Source organism: Aphanomyces astaci, assembly GCF_000520075.1.
Source record: "Aphanomyces astaci strain APO3 unplaced genomic scaffold supercont1.5, whole genome shotgun sequence".
In the NCBI taxonomy this organism is placed as follows: domain Eukaryota; phylum Oomycota; class Saprolegniomycetes; order Saprolegniales; family Verrucalvaceae; genus Aphanomyces; species Aphanomyces astaci.
This window is the reverse complement of record NW_009798268.1, coordinates 1,691,829-1,705,235: the sequence shown is the minus strand read 5'-3', so window position 1 is coordinate 1,705,235 and position 13,407 is coordinate 1,691,829. Positions and strand designations below refer to the sequence as shown.

Genomic DNA, 13,407 nt, shown 5'->3' with positions numbered 1-13,407 from the left:
GCGAAATCTATCGATCAATTCTTTGTACTGACTTTTGGTATGTAAAAAGCATCCAAGGTAACACTAATTTCAGTCGCACACTAGTTCACTGTTGATCTGGTCGAAGAGAGGATGTGATTGGCCACTTGATTCATATTCTGGGTTTGGATTGGTCGATCGATTGTCTGCCGATTTGGTGCTGTTCATTCACTGTCAATTGAGCACTCCACTCCAATTTCGAATCGACTTTACAATATGTGAGTGAATTCATAATAAACTTCCAAACTTCGCATGGTTTGTCTAATCAATATTGAATCACCCTGGAGTTCTGATTGGTTGAATATACTTGTCCTTTCTGTAAGAGCCAATCCAATCCACTCAAAAACGGATTAGCCAATGCATCGATTCGTATTTCGATTCGGCGGCGAGATTCGATTCGACGAGGTCTGGAAATTTGTACCAAATCCACAATACTATTAATATTATAGGATGTGCTGCCCTAATATTAATACTAACGTAGATGGCCAATTTATGGTGCACTTGAAAGAGACCTCGTCGTAGAATACAGCTTATTCGTCTCTAGGAACGGGATTTCAATTCTGAAAAGTGCTGCATGAAGCCTAAAGGTTGGGCATTCTTCCGAGTATTTAATCGGCTTGAATAGTCTTCAGCTGAGTTTTACTTCGATTACCATTCATGCCAAGCCAAAATAGGAGGGACGGTTTATGGTGCACGGCTTAAGCTTAACGTAAGATATGTATTAATATGTTCGTTTTGCTTATATTTTAGTAATTTCATTTTTCATGTGATTCGATAGGCTATTCGAAAATTCAAGCAATTCCATTGGTCAATTTGAGTGGTTTGTGCTCAATCTTTAAATTTAATAGACAAGAATCAAATAATAAATGGTTTAATAATCTAGTTATTATTAGACATTTTATTTTTTATTTTAATTAATCACAAATCATCCCCGTATATTGCCACATAATAATTAACATTATAGCTACAACTCTAAGACGTGTTGTTGATGCTTTGGGTCAACCTAAGGAGAATTTGGCGTTTTTTATAGTATAACTTTAGAGTTAACAGCTCTACACTCTAACCATCGTGCACCATAAACTGGCCATCTACGTTACACCTTTTTGCGGTTAATTTCGAAAAATATCTGGTAAATTTCGTGGAATCCCATGTAAAAAGATTCGTGGAGATTCATTATATTTCGCGACATCGGCATTTAGTTTTCGTGGGAACGTCGAATTCACTCATTATATTTCGTGGACTACCAGTGTATTGGCTCTTACAGCAAGGACAAGTATATTCAACCAATCAGAACTCCAGGGTGATTCAATATTGATTAGACAAACCATGCGAAGTTTGGAAGTTTATTATGAATTCACTCACATATTGTAAAGTCGATTCGAAATTGGAGTGGAGTGCTCAATTGACAGTGAATGAACAGCACCAAATCGGCAGACAATCGATCGACCAATCCAAACCCAGAATATGAATCAAGTGGCCAATCACATCCTCTCTTCGACCAGATCAACAGTGAACTAGTGTGCGACTGAAATTAGTGTTACCTTGGATGCTTTTTACATACCAAAAGTCAGTACAAAGAATTGATCGATAGATTTCGCGAATCAGCACAAAAGTCCAAATTTTTGGGTAAAAGGACAATAGAGTATTGGCGATTTGATACAAATTTGGGGAGGGGTGCAATCGAATCGCGCCGACCAAACCGATCCACAATCGAACTGATTGGTTGAATTTCATAGAGAAGTTTTGATTAGCTAATAATTTTGAGGTCATCTGAGGTAGCCAATTAAATCGATTTAAATTCCAACGAGAAACCACGCCACAACACGAAATTTCACTCGAAAGCACAATAAGCACTGGTACATACATACCTTTCAAAAGATCATTTTTTTGTGCTGCCAACAAATCCAGTCACCGTTGTATTCAAGAACGGACAACGTGGTGACGATGAAGGCAGTGGTGCAGCAAGCGTCACAGTCAGTGGTGAGCATCAACGCCGTGTTTGCAGTCAGCATTCTCGCCGTCTTCGCCACACTCATCCTCAGTCCTTCGTTGCTTCTGGTCGTGATTGGGACCACTTCCGTGGCTGAAATCAGCCGTTTTCTTTCATCGCACAGCCGTTCCGGCGATACTGTGGCTGTGTTTGCCAAGTTCGTGTGCATCTGGCCCCTGGGCATGGGCTCTGTGGTCGCTTTCGGGCAGCTCTCGCCCGAGACACAAGCGTCGAATCTGGCTTGGTTCTCGATCTATATCAATGCCGCGGTGGTGGGTAACATCGCCATGATGGGGTTTGTGTCCGCCGGGAGCACCCTTCGAGGCGTGACCCATCGCGTGGCATGCATTAGCCTTGTGCTTTGGCTCTTGCGTGAAATGCAAAGCGTACACTGGGCAACTGTGTCGTACCAAGATGGTTACTTCCTCTTCAATGCATCGCCCTTGTCGTGGGTCCTAGCGCACGCCTGCTACAGACTTGTGATGATGACCCTGCCTCCGTTTGACACGCTACGATACCTCGTCCTCGAACCCGCAAGTTTGGGACTCATGGCTGGACTGGCCACCGCAAATGGCGCGTCTGCCAGCCTCTGGTTTGGTCAAGCAGACACCCTCGTTGCCTCGACTGTGTGCTGGACAAGTGCAGCACTGGGTTGGGTCCTCCCGACGCCGAAATACCTGACGATGCGATTGCCAGAATCCCAAGCATTGGATGTTGGGTGTGCCCTCGTGCATGTTGTCATAGTAGTCGTCGCGACCTTTCACTTGTTCTTCATGAATCCTGAGTCCACAATATCCACGCTGGTACCGTATCGAGAATAATATGGACGCAATATTGAGATTATTTCGAATTCTCCGGAGACCATTAAGAGTACGTAGTAGTTTTAACACAAACGTTAGGACTATACTACACCAACTTGCGATTAATTTCAGCATTTTTTCACTATATACTGTATGTATTTCCACCAACCTCCCGTATATTTCACCGAATCGCCAATATATTTCGCCCAAACTGCATATATATCTGGTCGTACCGGTACTGTAGACTTGATTCAATATGCAGTAACACCGTTAATGATCCGTCAAGATACTAGTAGGGTAGAAAAATGCATAACGTCATCGTTACCGGTAGTTTCCCCCACCCTAGCCATCCCAGATCTGGCACGAGACGAGGCAGGCATCATCTCAAACCCAAGTAGTACTAAGCTTACTACAGTACTACCTGGGTACTCCGGAGTAGTACCACCCAAGCTATCCAACCAATAGGCCACATTCGTGCTTACTCCAGGTAGTATGCACCACCACGAAGGCATTAAGGCACCATTAAACAGAGTGTGTGGGGATGGCTCTTGCGTTCACGATACAGCCTGTACACCCTCGATCTTCCAACTTAAGAATCCTATCAGCAGCCTCCACATGCGACAATTGCCATCTGTAGCGTGATCATTCATGAATCTAATATGCCACATCACATGCAACCGTTTCCAGCCAATGGCCTTTGCTTGTCATAATAATTCGACCCAATCCAACCCGTCGGGCGGGATGCGTGGTTCATCTGCAAGAAAAACATGGTATTCGTGCCGCAACGAATTCCCACAGAGCTTGGAAAGCATTAGACGCCACATCGTTTTCAGCTCCATCGGCCCACGTGATGTTCATTTGATCAAATTCCGGCAACACGACACCAGGCCTCAACACATGCTTACTACCCACTTGCGAAGTTTGGCCATTGGCACTGACATGGTTGGAGTGCGGGCGTTGATCATCGCTTTGGTCGCGATTGTGATCTTGCTCATGGTGTACGGCGCATGGCAAACGAAGCGTGCCAACGACCTCCGGCGTCAACGAAGAGAATCCACCGCGGACACAGTGGTCATCTTGGAGATCGAAACCCCCAAGTCGCCAGCCTAATCTGAACCCGGTCTAATTTAACTATCTATTCAACGCGTTCAATCGTTTGTGTGACCATGGTTGGCATTGTGGTGTATTCATCTACATGTATACATGTATAATGCGATACTGTACTTCATGTCCAATTACGAAGTACACAGGTTTATTCAGGAGGCACAAGTTTTGGCAAAAAATGGAGGTGATATTTTTTGCAATCCGGATATCTGAAATTCATGTTAGGCTTTATACGGATATTGTTCGGATAAATGAGAAACTTATGCTGATTCCAGCGATAAGTTGCATTTTCCCCACCCGCCACACTTATACGTATGCGCGGGACGAACAGGGACTGTGAAAGTGATAATAGACCTCTTGTTCACTTACAAATTTCTTGATCAGTGATTGCCAATAATACTGTACATCAATATTTACATAGAATAATTAAAATGAGTGCATTTACAAACATCAACTAAGACCCGTCGCATTCCATTATAGCCCGAACTCGTTAACATTTATAGCGTAGCGGGTGCGCTGGAAGTATATGATGACGCGAAAGTCGTGTGCTTTCGCATTACGTACTGCTACGTGGAGCTTCATTACAGTATAGAACTGCCAACATCGTCGTGATGCCACTGCCATAAGAGAGAAAACAGGTCACCAGTGTTGAGGGAAAGTGCAACCACGCGCCGGGCGCGGCAGACACGAAAAGCAGCCACCGCGTGGACAGGCCGAACCCCGCCAGCGCCAACAAGAATTTGATCGAGTACCTGTGTTGGAGCGTGGTCATCGTGTCCGACTCGGTTGGTCCGGGCTCGGTCACGCACAAGATGCCGATGAAGGACACGACAATGTCGAAAGCGTGCACGACCACGGGGAAGAACACAAACGACACGGGGGACTCGATCGCGCCTTCCTTGGCGAGGGAAATGGCGCCGATGATCTCAGCCGCGACGCTCTCAAACAAAACGTCGGCGCTGCTCCCGACGCAGTCGACGGCCATGTCCCCAACCATGTCAGCAATCACCGACGGGTTGCGCTGGTCGTCTTCGGGGATGCCCTAACGAACTTACCGACGATATCGGCGGCGACTTCGCGGCCTTGGTGTAGATGCCCCGCCCAATTGCATGAACAGCGCCACGACCGACGAGCCAAACCCGACCATGAGCTGGGGGATTTCCGTGGCACTCATGACGGGCATGAATGCGGCATGCAGTAGCACGTGTAGAATGCTCACGCCCGCCACGAACAACGTGCTGTCGAGGACGGCGGAAAACGCGCCGCCTCAGAAGCAGATGAGCAGCCTCGCTGTACGAATGACGCGCGGCGCTCCTCCAGCAAGGTCTGCCTTTGTTGGCCATCAGTATATATTGAATGGGAATTATTATAAAGATTGCATGCTGTACTGTATTTGACTATGTTGAGCCTGCTGCGACATGTCTTAAGTATGCATGCACCCGAACCTGCAAACTGAACTCGACAGCTCGGTTCACCACAAGCCCAAACAGGCGTACCAAGAAGCATATGAGGACCTGGGGGAGATCTACGTTAAGCTGTGCGTGTCGACGGTGGCGTAGCTGGACGACTTGACCGTGCGGGAAACGGTGATGCGGGAGACACTTCCTCGGCAAATCCGTAAGGCCGACCATCAAGCCTACTTTGTAAGTAAATTACTCAATGAATTTAGCTTATAGTGACCTCTATGATACATCATTATGTAGAGATAATTATTGTGAACACGTAGATTTAGTCTCGGGCTGGTCAGTTTACATTGGCTCATGTTGTGTGGCTTTAAAAGTGGTTGTCTCAAATATAACATCCAAGTTAACCAACTTTGTTAACCATATTTGCTTCCAAATATAACATCACATAACATCGTTTTGATGTGTAGATTTTAAAAATTCTATTCACGCCATGATAAAAACAATAAAACGGTTTCTTGTTTCGAAGAAAAGTGCGCTTCCATGGAGCAAGATTGTCGACCAAATCACCAACCAAGATGCGACGACGAAGGTTTCTGTCAACCAGGTGAAGTAAGAACTCATCCGATCGTGTAACATTGCGATTATAGGCATCAGCTCCATCGAGTTTCAACGCTCTTTGCAAATCTAGCCTGTTCGTCCGAGGCATCATCCGCGCCGTAGTTGCTTCGCAGTACAGCAACGACCAACTTACCAGGCCGAGTGAGCGTGCGGCCACGTTGAAGCTTCGTGACAGCATTTTCAAAATTTGGGTTGACAACAATATTCTAAGTCTACTTCAAATATTTCATTTATACAACTCATGATATTTTGTACCAATGGAATACTCAAAGCTGGGGAAGTCAACGACTAGAGCATCGAAGAGAGTGCGAACCTCCCACATTGTACGTAGCGATGATTAATAACATCAAACCGGGCCTTACAAACGAACAGATGTGCTAATGACTGGCTGCTAAGCAATGTGGTCGGTCTCTTTCGATCGGTGGATCGAGGCTCCATCTTGCATAAAGACGAATTCGTTCCCGTACAAGAAGTGGGCAAAAGGGAACAGGTAGTCCTCGAGGATCCAAATCTACTTGGCAGAGTTCTGGTTGCCTTCCAGAAACGCAATCTCGCTCGCCCCATCAGCAGTAAATGCCGCCCAAACCATGACACTTCGTCCCCCAAACTTGCGAGAGAAGAAGGTCGAAACGGAGGTCACGCCAGTAGCATTGCATAAGGTCAGGGCCGTCCAAGTTGAATTTCTTCTCATCAGACCAAATGATCTTGGCCCAGTCGGGGGGGGACTCCAGGTGCTTTTTCGCATATTTGAGGCGCGCTGCAATGGTCGGGCCATTCTGCGTGCGTGAGGGTCGTGAAGAAGAGAAATACTATCGATGCCTGAGTTCCTGGGTCGATTGGTATAGTACTTTGCACTTTAGAGGGCGATGAGTGGAATGTCTTATTTTTTCTTCCCACACCGAAAAGGCTACCCAGTGGCTATACCAGTGTAAAGGATAAGACAGCTCCTATCGGGAGTTCCACCTAGTAGAGCTAGTTGTTGGCAATCGATGGATCTATTTTTAGTGGCAATACGTTCGGCAATACATAGGAAATGTCCAAATTACCGAATGTCTTAACATTTATTCCCGCACTGTATGTGAAAAATTATTTTTTATGTGAAAAATTATTTTTTATGCATTATCAAATCGACTCAAAATACATAATGCATATTTTTTTCAATTCTCGGAAATACATTATCATAAAACCCCTAACTATTTATGTTTTACTAGTATGCGTTATTTTACTGCGACGGGAGCTTCTTCAAGTACTCGTGGTACGCGCGGAAACTGGTCTTGAGCCCCCCGTTGTCCGCAATGGTTTCACCCAAAGAGATCTAGCCGCTGATGTTGCCCAACACAGCGCCAGTCACTTAGCTCTTGACGACAAAGTTGGCATAGTGGTCGCTAATGCACTGGGATTTCGTATTGACTGTGAACGCAGTTTTGGTGGCGTTCGACCACCATGGCACGGGTTCAAGTTTCCGTCGCCATCCAACTTGCGGCCGTAGTTGTCGAACCCGTGGGTGATTTCGTGTCCGATGACCATCCCGATGGCAAAGTTCTTGGAGGCGTCAAACAGGCCGTCAAAAAGCGGGTTTTGCAAAATAACGGCCCGAAACACGATTTGGTTCATGGTGTACCTGTACTCCGCGGTAATCTTATGGAGAGGCACGTCGAACTTTGGCGTGTCCACAGGTTGGCCGTTCAGCTTCAAGTTGGTGTCTGTAGCGACGTCACTTCAGTGGCATCATAGGGTTATCGATTAATGAGAACAGACGTCACTGTTGAGGTAAGTTTACGACCAAGCTCGATTGACGTGCGGCGTGCTCGGCCATGGACACTAGAAGTTCGTTCTGCAGAGCGCACGTATATATAGCATTAGATATAGTATTGTCAGAGAAGTCATGCATGTAGATAACACCAATCAATCAGTTTACAATTCCCTCTGCGTTATCAACTCCCTACAGTTGCTAGCACTCATGGTTGACAACAAGGACTTACTCCGAGGGGCATAGCTCGTAGGTGGTAAGGTTACTCTATCTAGCTCACGCGAAGGTTCAGTTGCGACCTTTCACGGCGGCTAGTGTTGAGTTAGTGATCGTTCAGGTGCTCTTTTATTACGACGGCACTCTCCTTAGTATACGGCATCAGGGTCGGTAGAGGTTGAGTCGACAGCTAATAAAGACATTTGTTGGTTGTGAAGTTTATTGTGACCGGACCCCCATTTTATGGGCAAGAACAAGGCGACGGCGGAAAAGAAGCTCAAGAAGGCGGCGAAAGAAGCGGTTGTGAGTGGGCGCGAAATCAAGCGCGAGCGAAACGATCTTAAGCGAAAGGCTAATCAAGTACCTGACCGTCTAGTTTCGTTTAAGACTATCCATTATCTCGACGAGCCTGACGTTGAGAATTTGGACGCGATAAGAAAGAGCCTCATCGAGAAGCTCCAAGCAACCCAGCGAGTCAACGAGCGTTTCAAGCGGGATCTGGTCCGACTTAACGGGACAGTCGGAAGTATCCGGATTAAGTGCGTTTTGGACAAAATCGTTGAAGTCCAGACAAATTTGGCAGTTGCGTCGAGTTTTTTGGCAGAAGAAATCAACTGCGCATTTTTGCCAAAACCGGTTCCGGTTGTTGAGAAGAAACCGAAGCTCAGCGAACAGAAGAATTGGGCGAATGTTTTGCTAATCCTTAATCAAGTGCTTCTTTTTCTAAAATATGGAGGAAGCGTTTGTGCGTATGATGGGTGCGATGGAGCAGCAGCAGAAGATGATCAATCAGCTGCTTGAAGCTCAAGCACAGACGCACACGGAGATGATGAGGGACCAGCACGCGCATCAAGAGCAGCAGTTGATTTTACATCAACAGTTGCAGGATGCAATGAACCAACTAGCGAGCCAACAACCGGTCGAACAGCAACGGGACACGGAACGACGAGTAGAAGGACTGTCTATGCCTGCATACCATGGGCACCTTAATGAAAGCATTGGGCTGTACATTCACCGTGTGAAGACCTTTTTCATGGCAAAGAACTTGAACTACGAGCAAAACGAAGTGGTCGAAGCGCGCTGTCTTGCGATGGTTGTGGCGAACCTCCAAGGACAGGCTGCGGCTTGGTACCAGGAATTGGCTTCACGGCGAGTCAATGGTGGCTTCAGGACTCTTGTCGACTTCGAACAAGCACTGCGTGAGGAATTCGAGCCTGATGATCTCCAAGAGCGCTTGCGGGATCGCTTGTTCACACTTCAGCAGCGCTCGTGCAGGGACTTATTCGAGTACGTGGAGAAGTTCCGCAGAGTGTGCACAGACGTTCAAGAGATGTCAGTTGGACAAAGTGACGTTTTTTAGCCGTGGTTTAAAGCTCAAAACCCGGGAGGAAGTGAAGTACCGGCAGTGCAAGACGTTGACGAGTGCGATCAAGGTAGCTCTGGAGTACGAGCGGGCACATGTGGTGTCGTTGTCGCAGCGTCATGACGAGAAAGGATCCACATCCTGCTCCTCCAGAGTCGAACGAGTCGGCGGACATGGAGGTCGACAACATCAACGTTCGCAAAGCCCGGAAGAAGGACCGCAGCAAGTTGCGCTGCTTCAATTGCCAAGGTTTTGGGCACTTTGCGGCTGCGTGCCAAAAGCCGAAGAAGAAGATCTCGGGTGATGGACCTCCAGGCAAGCAAAACAACCTAGAAGTCGAAGAAGCACCAAGCGACCAAGATGTGGAGTACATCACGTTTGGCGCCATGGAAGAAAACGGTGCTGAAGGCGTTGCGGTGTCGAAAGCGCAAGTCGGGCGAAGTCCGGAGAGCGGCAGAGCGCCATTGATGAAAAAGTTTGGCGTAATAAATGGAAAAGTCGTGAACATTCTTATTGACTCGGGAGCAACGAATTCGCTTTGTCGAGTCGGGTTGGGCAAAAATGTCATTCGCTCCAAGGCTGTTCGCATCTCGGGCTACGATGGACTGATGTCACCACTGACAGAGACGCGCGAATTGAAGGAAACGGTGCAGATTGGCACGTTCACGTTTCATGACACGCAGCTCACGGAATGGGACTTGAAGGATAAAGCGTTTGACGTCATCCTGGGCCAAACATGGTTCAAGAAGAACAATCCAGTCATCGATTGGCGCAAGCACAACATCGTGTCGGTTGACGAGGTCGTGGATGTCAATGCGTCGGCTGCTGAACCACCAGGATGGATCATGAAGCTTTGCCATGTCCAAGCGCAACCTGAGTACCCAGCTGAGATCAAAGCTGTACTCGACGAGTTCAAAGACGTCTTTCCGAAGGAGCTCCCGGATGGGTTGCCACCGGAACGTGGGGTGCAGTTTGATTTGAAGTTGAAGCCGGACGCAAAGCCTCAGAATCGCGCACCATTTCGACTCGCAAAGGTCGAACAGGAGTCACTGGACAAGTTCGTAGATAAGCTGAAGGCTAAAGGATGGGTTGAGTTGTCCACGAGTGATTGGGTTTCCAACATCTTTGGTGTCCCCAAAAAGGATGAGAACGGGAAGATGCCGTCACGTCAAATGTGGTTGAAGACGGCAACGGCAAACACGCCAATCCGTTGGGTTCTTGACTACAGGCATGTCAACTCCCAGTCGGAAATCCCCAAGATCCCATTACCCAACATCGAGGACCTGTTCAACAAGATGTTTGGATGCGTGGTCCTTACAAAGATCGACCTTGCGTCCGGGTACCATCAAATGCTTGTGATTCCACATGCACGCAAGTACATGGCATTTCGCACGCACAAGGAGATATTGCAGTGGTGCGTTGCCCTGATGGGAATGGCTGGGATGTCAGGAATTTGGTCACGCCTCATGCGTTCACTTTTCGACAAGTTCCCATTTGTCGTTGTGTACTTGGGTGACATTTGCATTTACTCCAAGTCTATGGAGGAACACACCCAACATTTGCGCATTGTCTTAGAAGTCCTGCGCAAGGAAAAACTGTATGCGCGGCTTGAGAAGTGTGCGTTTGCTGTGGACAAGGTTGACTTTCTGGGCCACACCATCTCTGCTGATGGCCTGCAAGTTGACGCAAGCAAAGTGCGCGCGATTGAGAAGTGGGCTACTCCCACGAATCGCAAGGAGCTGATGAGTTTCCTGGGTATGGCAGGGTATTACCGCAAGTTCATCGCCAACTACGCCAAGTTGGTGTTGCCGATCAGTGAGTGAGTGAGCTTGCGAAGGACAATGTCCCATGGCAGTGGACAGCGCAGCATGACAAAGCGTTTCTCGTCATCAAGGCGGCGTTGCAACAGGCTCCAGTGTTGCAACTGCCTGACTTTGACAAGCCGTTCATGATCACCACGGATGCCTCGGGCTACTGTTGTGGTGCAGTGCTCTCACAGCGGGATGCCGAAGGCGATGATCGCCCAATCGCTTTCCTCTCGAAGAAGTTTGGCGACGCAGAACGCAACTGGCCTGCTCATGAAAAGGAGCTGTATGCCATCAAGCTGGCACTGACCAAGTGGAGACCCTACGTCTATGGATCTCACTTCGACGTGTTCACCGACAATTCGACTTGTCACTGGTTTCTGAAGACTCCAATCTTAACGCCAAAGTTAACACGTTGGTTGGATTTTTTCAGTAGTTTTGACTTCACGTTGCACCATCGTCCAGGCAAGACGAACGTGGTTGCAGATGCATTGTCGCGCCCTCCACGCGCTGACATTCACATCAACACTGGCACAGTGCATCACAGCGATTCTTCATGTTACGACCGCTATCATCGTGTTCATGAGTGGACGATACGCGTCGCGGCCTTCAAGTGCATGGATGTCTGCACATTGCAGTTGTTGACGGACTTGCCTTCCCCGGGGGAGGAGTGCGTTGGTAGTGTCGAGGTCGAAGTTCCTCAACAACTCGTCATCCATCACGCGGAAGAAATATCGTACAGCATGGTGAAGATGGACTCGAACCTGAAAGAACGGTTCCTGAAGGCGTACGAGAAGACGAAGGAGTTTGCCAACGACAATAAGTTCGTAATGAATGATGGACTCTATTTCGTTAAGTCGAAAGACCAAGTTTGGAAGTTGTGTGTGCCGAACGACGACTACTTGAAAGGCGAGATCATTTCGCAGAGTCATGACACCAGCATAACGGCGCATCCAGGTGTGCGTCGAACGCAACTTCACATTGCACAATGGTACTATTGGGTGGGACTTGAGGACGACGTCAAGCTCTACGTCGCTACTTGCGAAACCTGTGCACGCTACAAGACAAGCAATGCCAAAGCCAACGGCAAGATGATTCCCATTAAGTCGCCAGATGAGTGTTGGCACACGGTTTCCATCGACTGGATCACGGGCTTGCCTGTATCCAATGGCAAGGATGCGATCATGACGTGCGTGGACAAGACGTCCAAACGACCCAAGTACTGTGCTACGACGTCGACTGTCGATGCTCCTCAAGTGGCCAAGGAGTTCTTCGACACAATAGTGCGGCACCATGGCCTACCGGCGGTCATTATCAGTGATCGTGACTCCAAGTTCACCAGCCAGTTTTGGCAGGAGCTCATGAAAATCATGGGAGTCAAGCACTTCATGACGACTGCAGGAAGAGCGCAGAGTGATGGAGCCACAGAGCGCCAAAATCGGACACTCGAAGATGCCTTGCGCTGCCAAGTCAGTTACCTCGGACATGACTGGTCAGAGCACCTCGGCACCATTGAGTATGCGCACCAAGGATTGATTCAAGCGTCGACAGGACTCATTCCATTCGAAGTGGACACGGGCAGAAAGTTGCGTAACCCCATTCTTAATCAAGTTGAAACTTTGAATGAGTACGCGAAGAACTTTTCCGAGCAACGTAAAGCATTAGTCAAGATGGCACTTGAAAACCTTGACAAAGCACAGGCTCGTCAAAAGAGCTACTACGACAAAAAGCAAAATTGGAGTTTCGCAAAGGGGAGTTTGTAATGCTAGCGACACGAAACGTCCCCATCAAGCATGCGAAGTTGGTGAACAAGGATGAGAAACCAAAGATAGTACCGAAGTTCATTGGTCCCTTTAAGATCATACAAGTAATCAACCCGAATGCTATCAAGTTGGAGTTGCCAATGAGCATGAAGAGTCTTCACAACGTCTTCAATGTCGATCGACTGAAAGAGTGTCCCGGCCAAACGGATCGGTTTACCAACCGACCCATACCCAAAGCGACTCCAATGCTTTTGGACGACAGTGGCCACGAAGTCTTCATCGTCGAAGAGCTGCTGAAGCAACGGCAGTTCAACCGCAAGAAAGAGTACCTCGTCAAGTGGCATGGCTTGCCCGATTACGAAGCGACCTGGGAACTTGAGCGGGACATCAAACATGTTTCCCATTTCAAGCGCCTGGTTCAAGATCTGCGAGCGAAGATACAAGCGGCGAAGTCGATAACCAGGGGAGAATGTAACGACGTCACTCCAGTGGCGTCATAGGGTTATCGACCAATCAGAACAGACGTCACTGTTGACGTCAGTTTACGACCAAGCTCGATTGGCGTGCGGCGTGC

At 48.0% G+C, this 13,407-nt stretch overlaps 4 protein-coding genes across 4 annotated transcripts; 2 read left to right on the top strand and 2 right to left on the bottom strand.

Moving 5' to 3' along the window:
* The first annotated feature begins 1,919 nt into the window (after positions 1–1,919).
* H257_03286 (hypothetical protein) lies at positions 1,920–2,868 on the top strand. The gene has a single exon (XM_009827294.1). The coding sequence runs from the start codon at positions 1,963–1,965 to the stop codon at positions 2,827–2,829; it is 867 nt and encodes a 288-aa protein (XP_009825596.1). The 5' UTR covers positions 1,920–1,962; the 3' UTR covers positions 2,830–2,868.
* A 1,600-nt stretch (positions 2,869–4,468) lies between these two features.
* On the bottom strand, positions 4,469–5,086 carry H257_03285 (hypothetical protein; the record flags this gene model as incomplete). The annotated part of the gene is made up of 2 exons (XM_009827293.1): positions 4,469–4,954; positions 5,039–5,086. The coding sequence occupies 2 exons, from the start codon at positions 5,084–5,086 to the stop codon at positions 4,469–4,471; spliced, it is 534 nt and encodes a 177-aa protein (XP_009825595.1).
* Positions 5,087–5,123: 37 nt separating this feature from the next.
* Positions 5,124–5,471, top strand: H257_03284 (hypothetical protein; the record flags this gene model as incomplete). Its single annotated transcript, XM_009827292.1, has 2 exons — positions 5,124–5,236; positions 5,378–5,471. 2 exons carry the CDS (start codon positions 5,124–5,126, stop codon positions 5,469–5,471), a joined length of 207 nt encoding a protein of 68 aa, XP_009825594.1.
* Positions 5,472–7,283: 1,812 nt separating this feature from the next.
* Positions 7,284–7,752, bottom strand: H257_03283 (hypothetical protein; the record flags this gene model as incomplete). The annotated part of the gene is made up of 2 exons (XM_009827291.1): positions 7,284–7,653; positions 7,700–7,752. 2 exons carry the CDS (start codon positions 7,750–7,752, stop codon positions 7,284–7,286), a joined length of 423 nt encoding a protein of 140 aa, XP_009825593.1.
* Positions 7,753–13,407: the final 5,655 nt, after the last annotated feature.

Coding starts and splice junctions, on each gene's coding strand:
- H257_03286 (XM_009827294.1), top strand. CDS start 1,963: ATGAAGGCAGTGGTGCAGCAAGCGTCACAGTCAGTGGTGAGCATCAAC.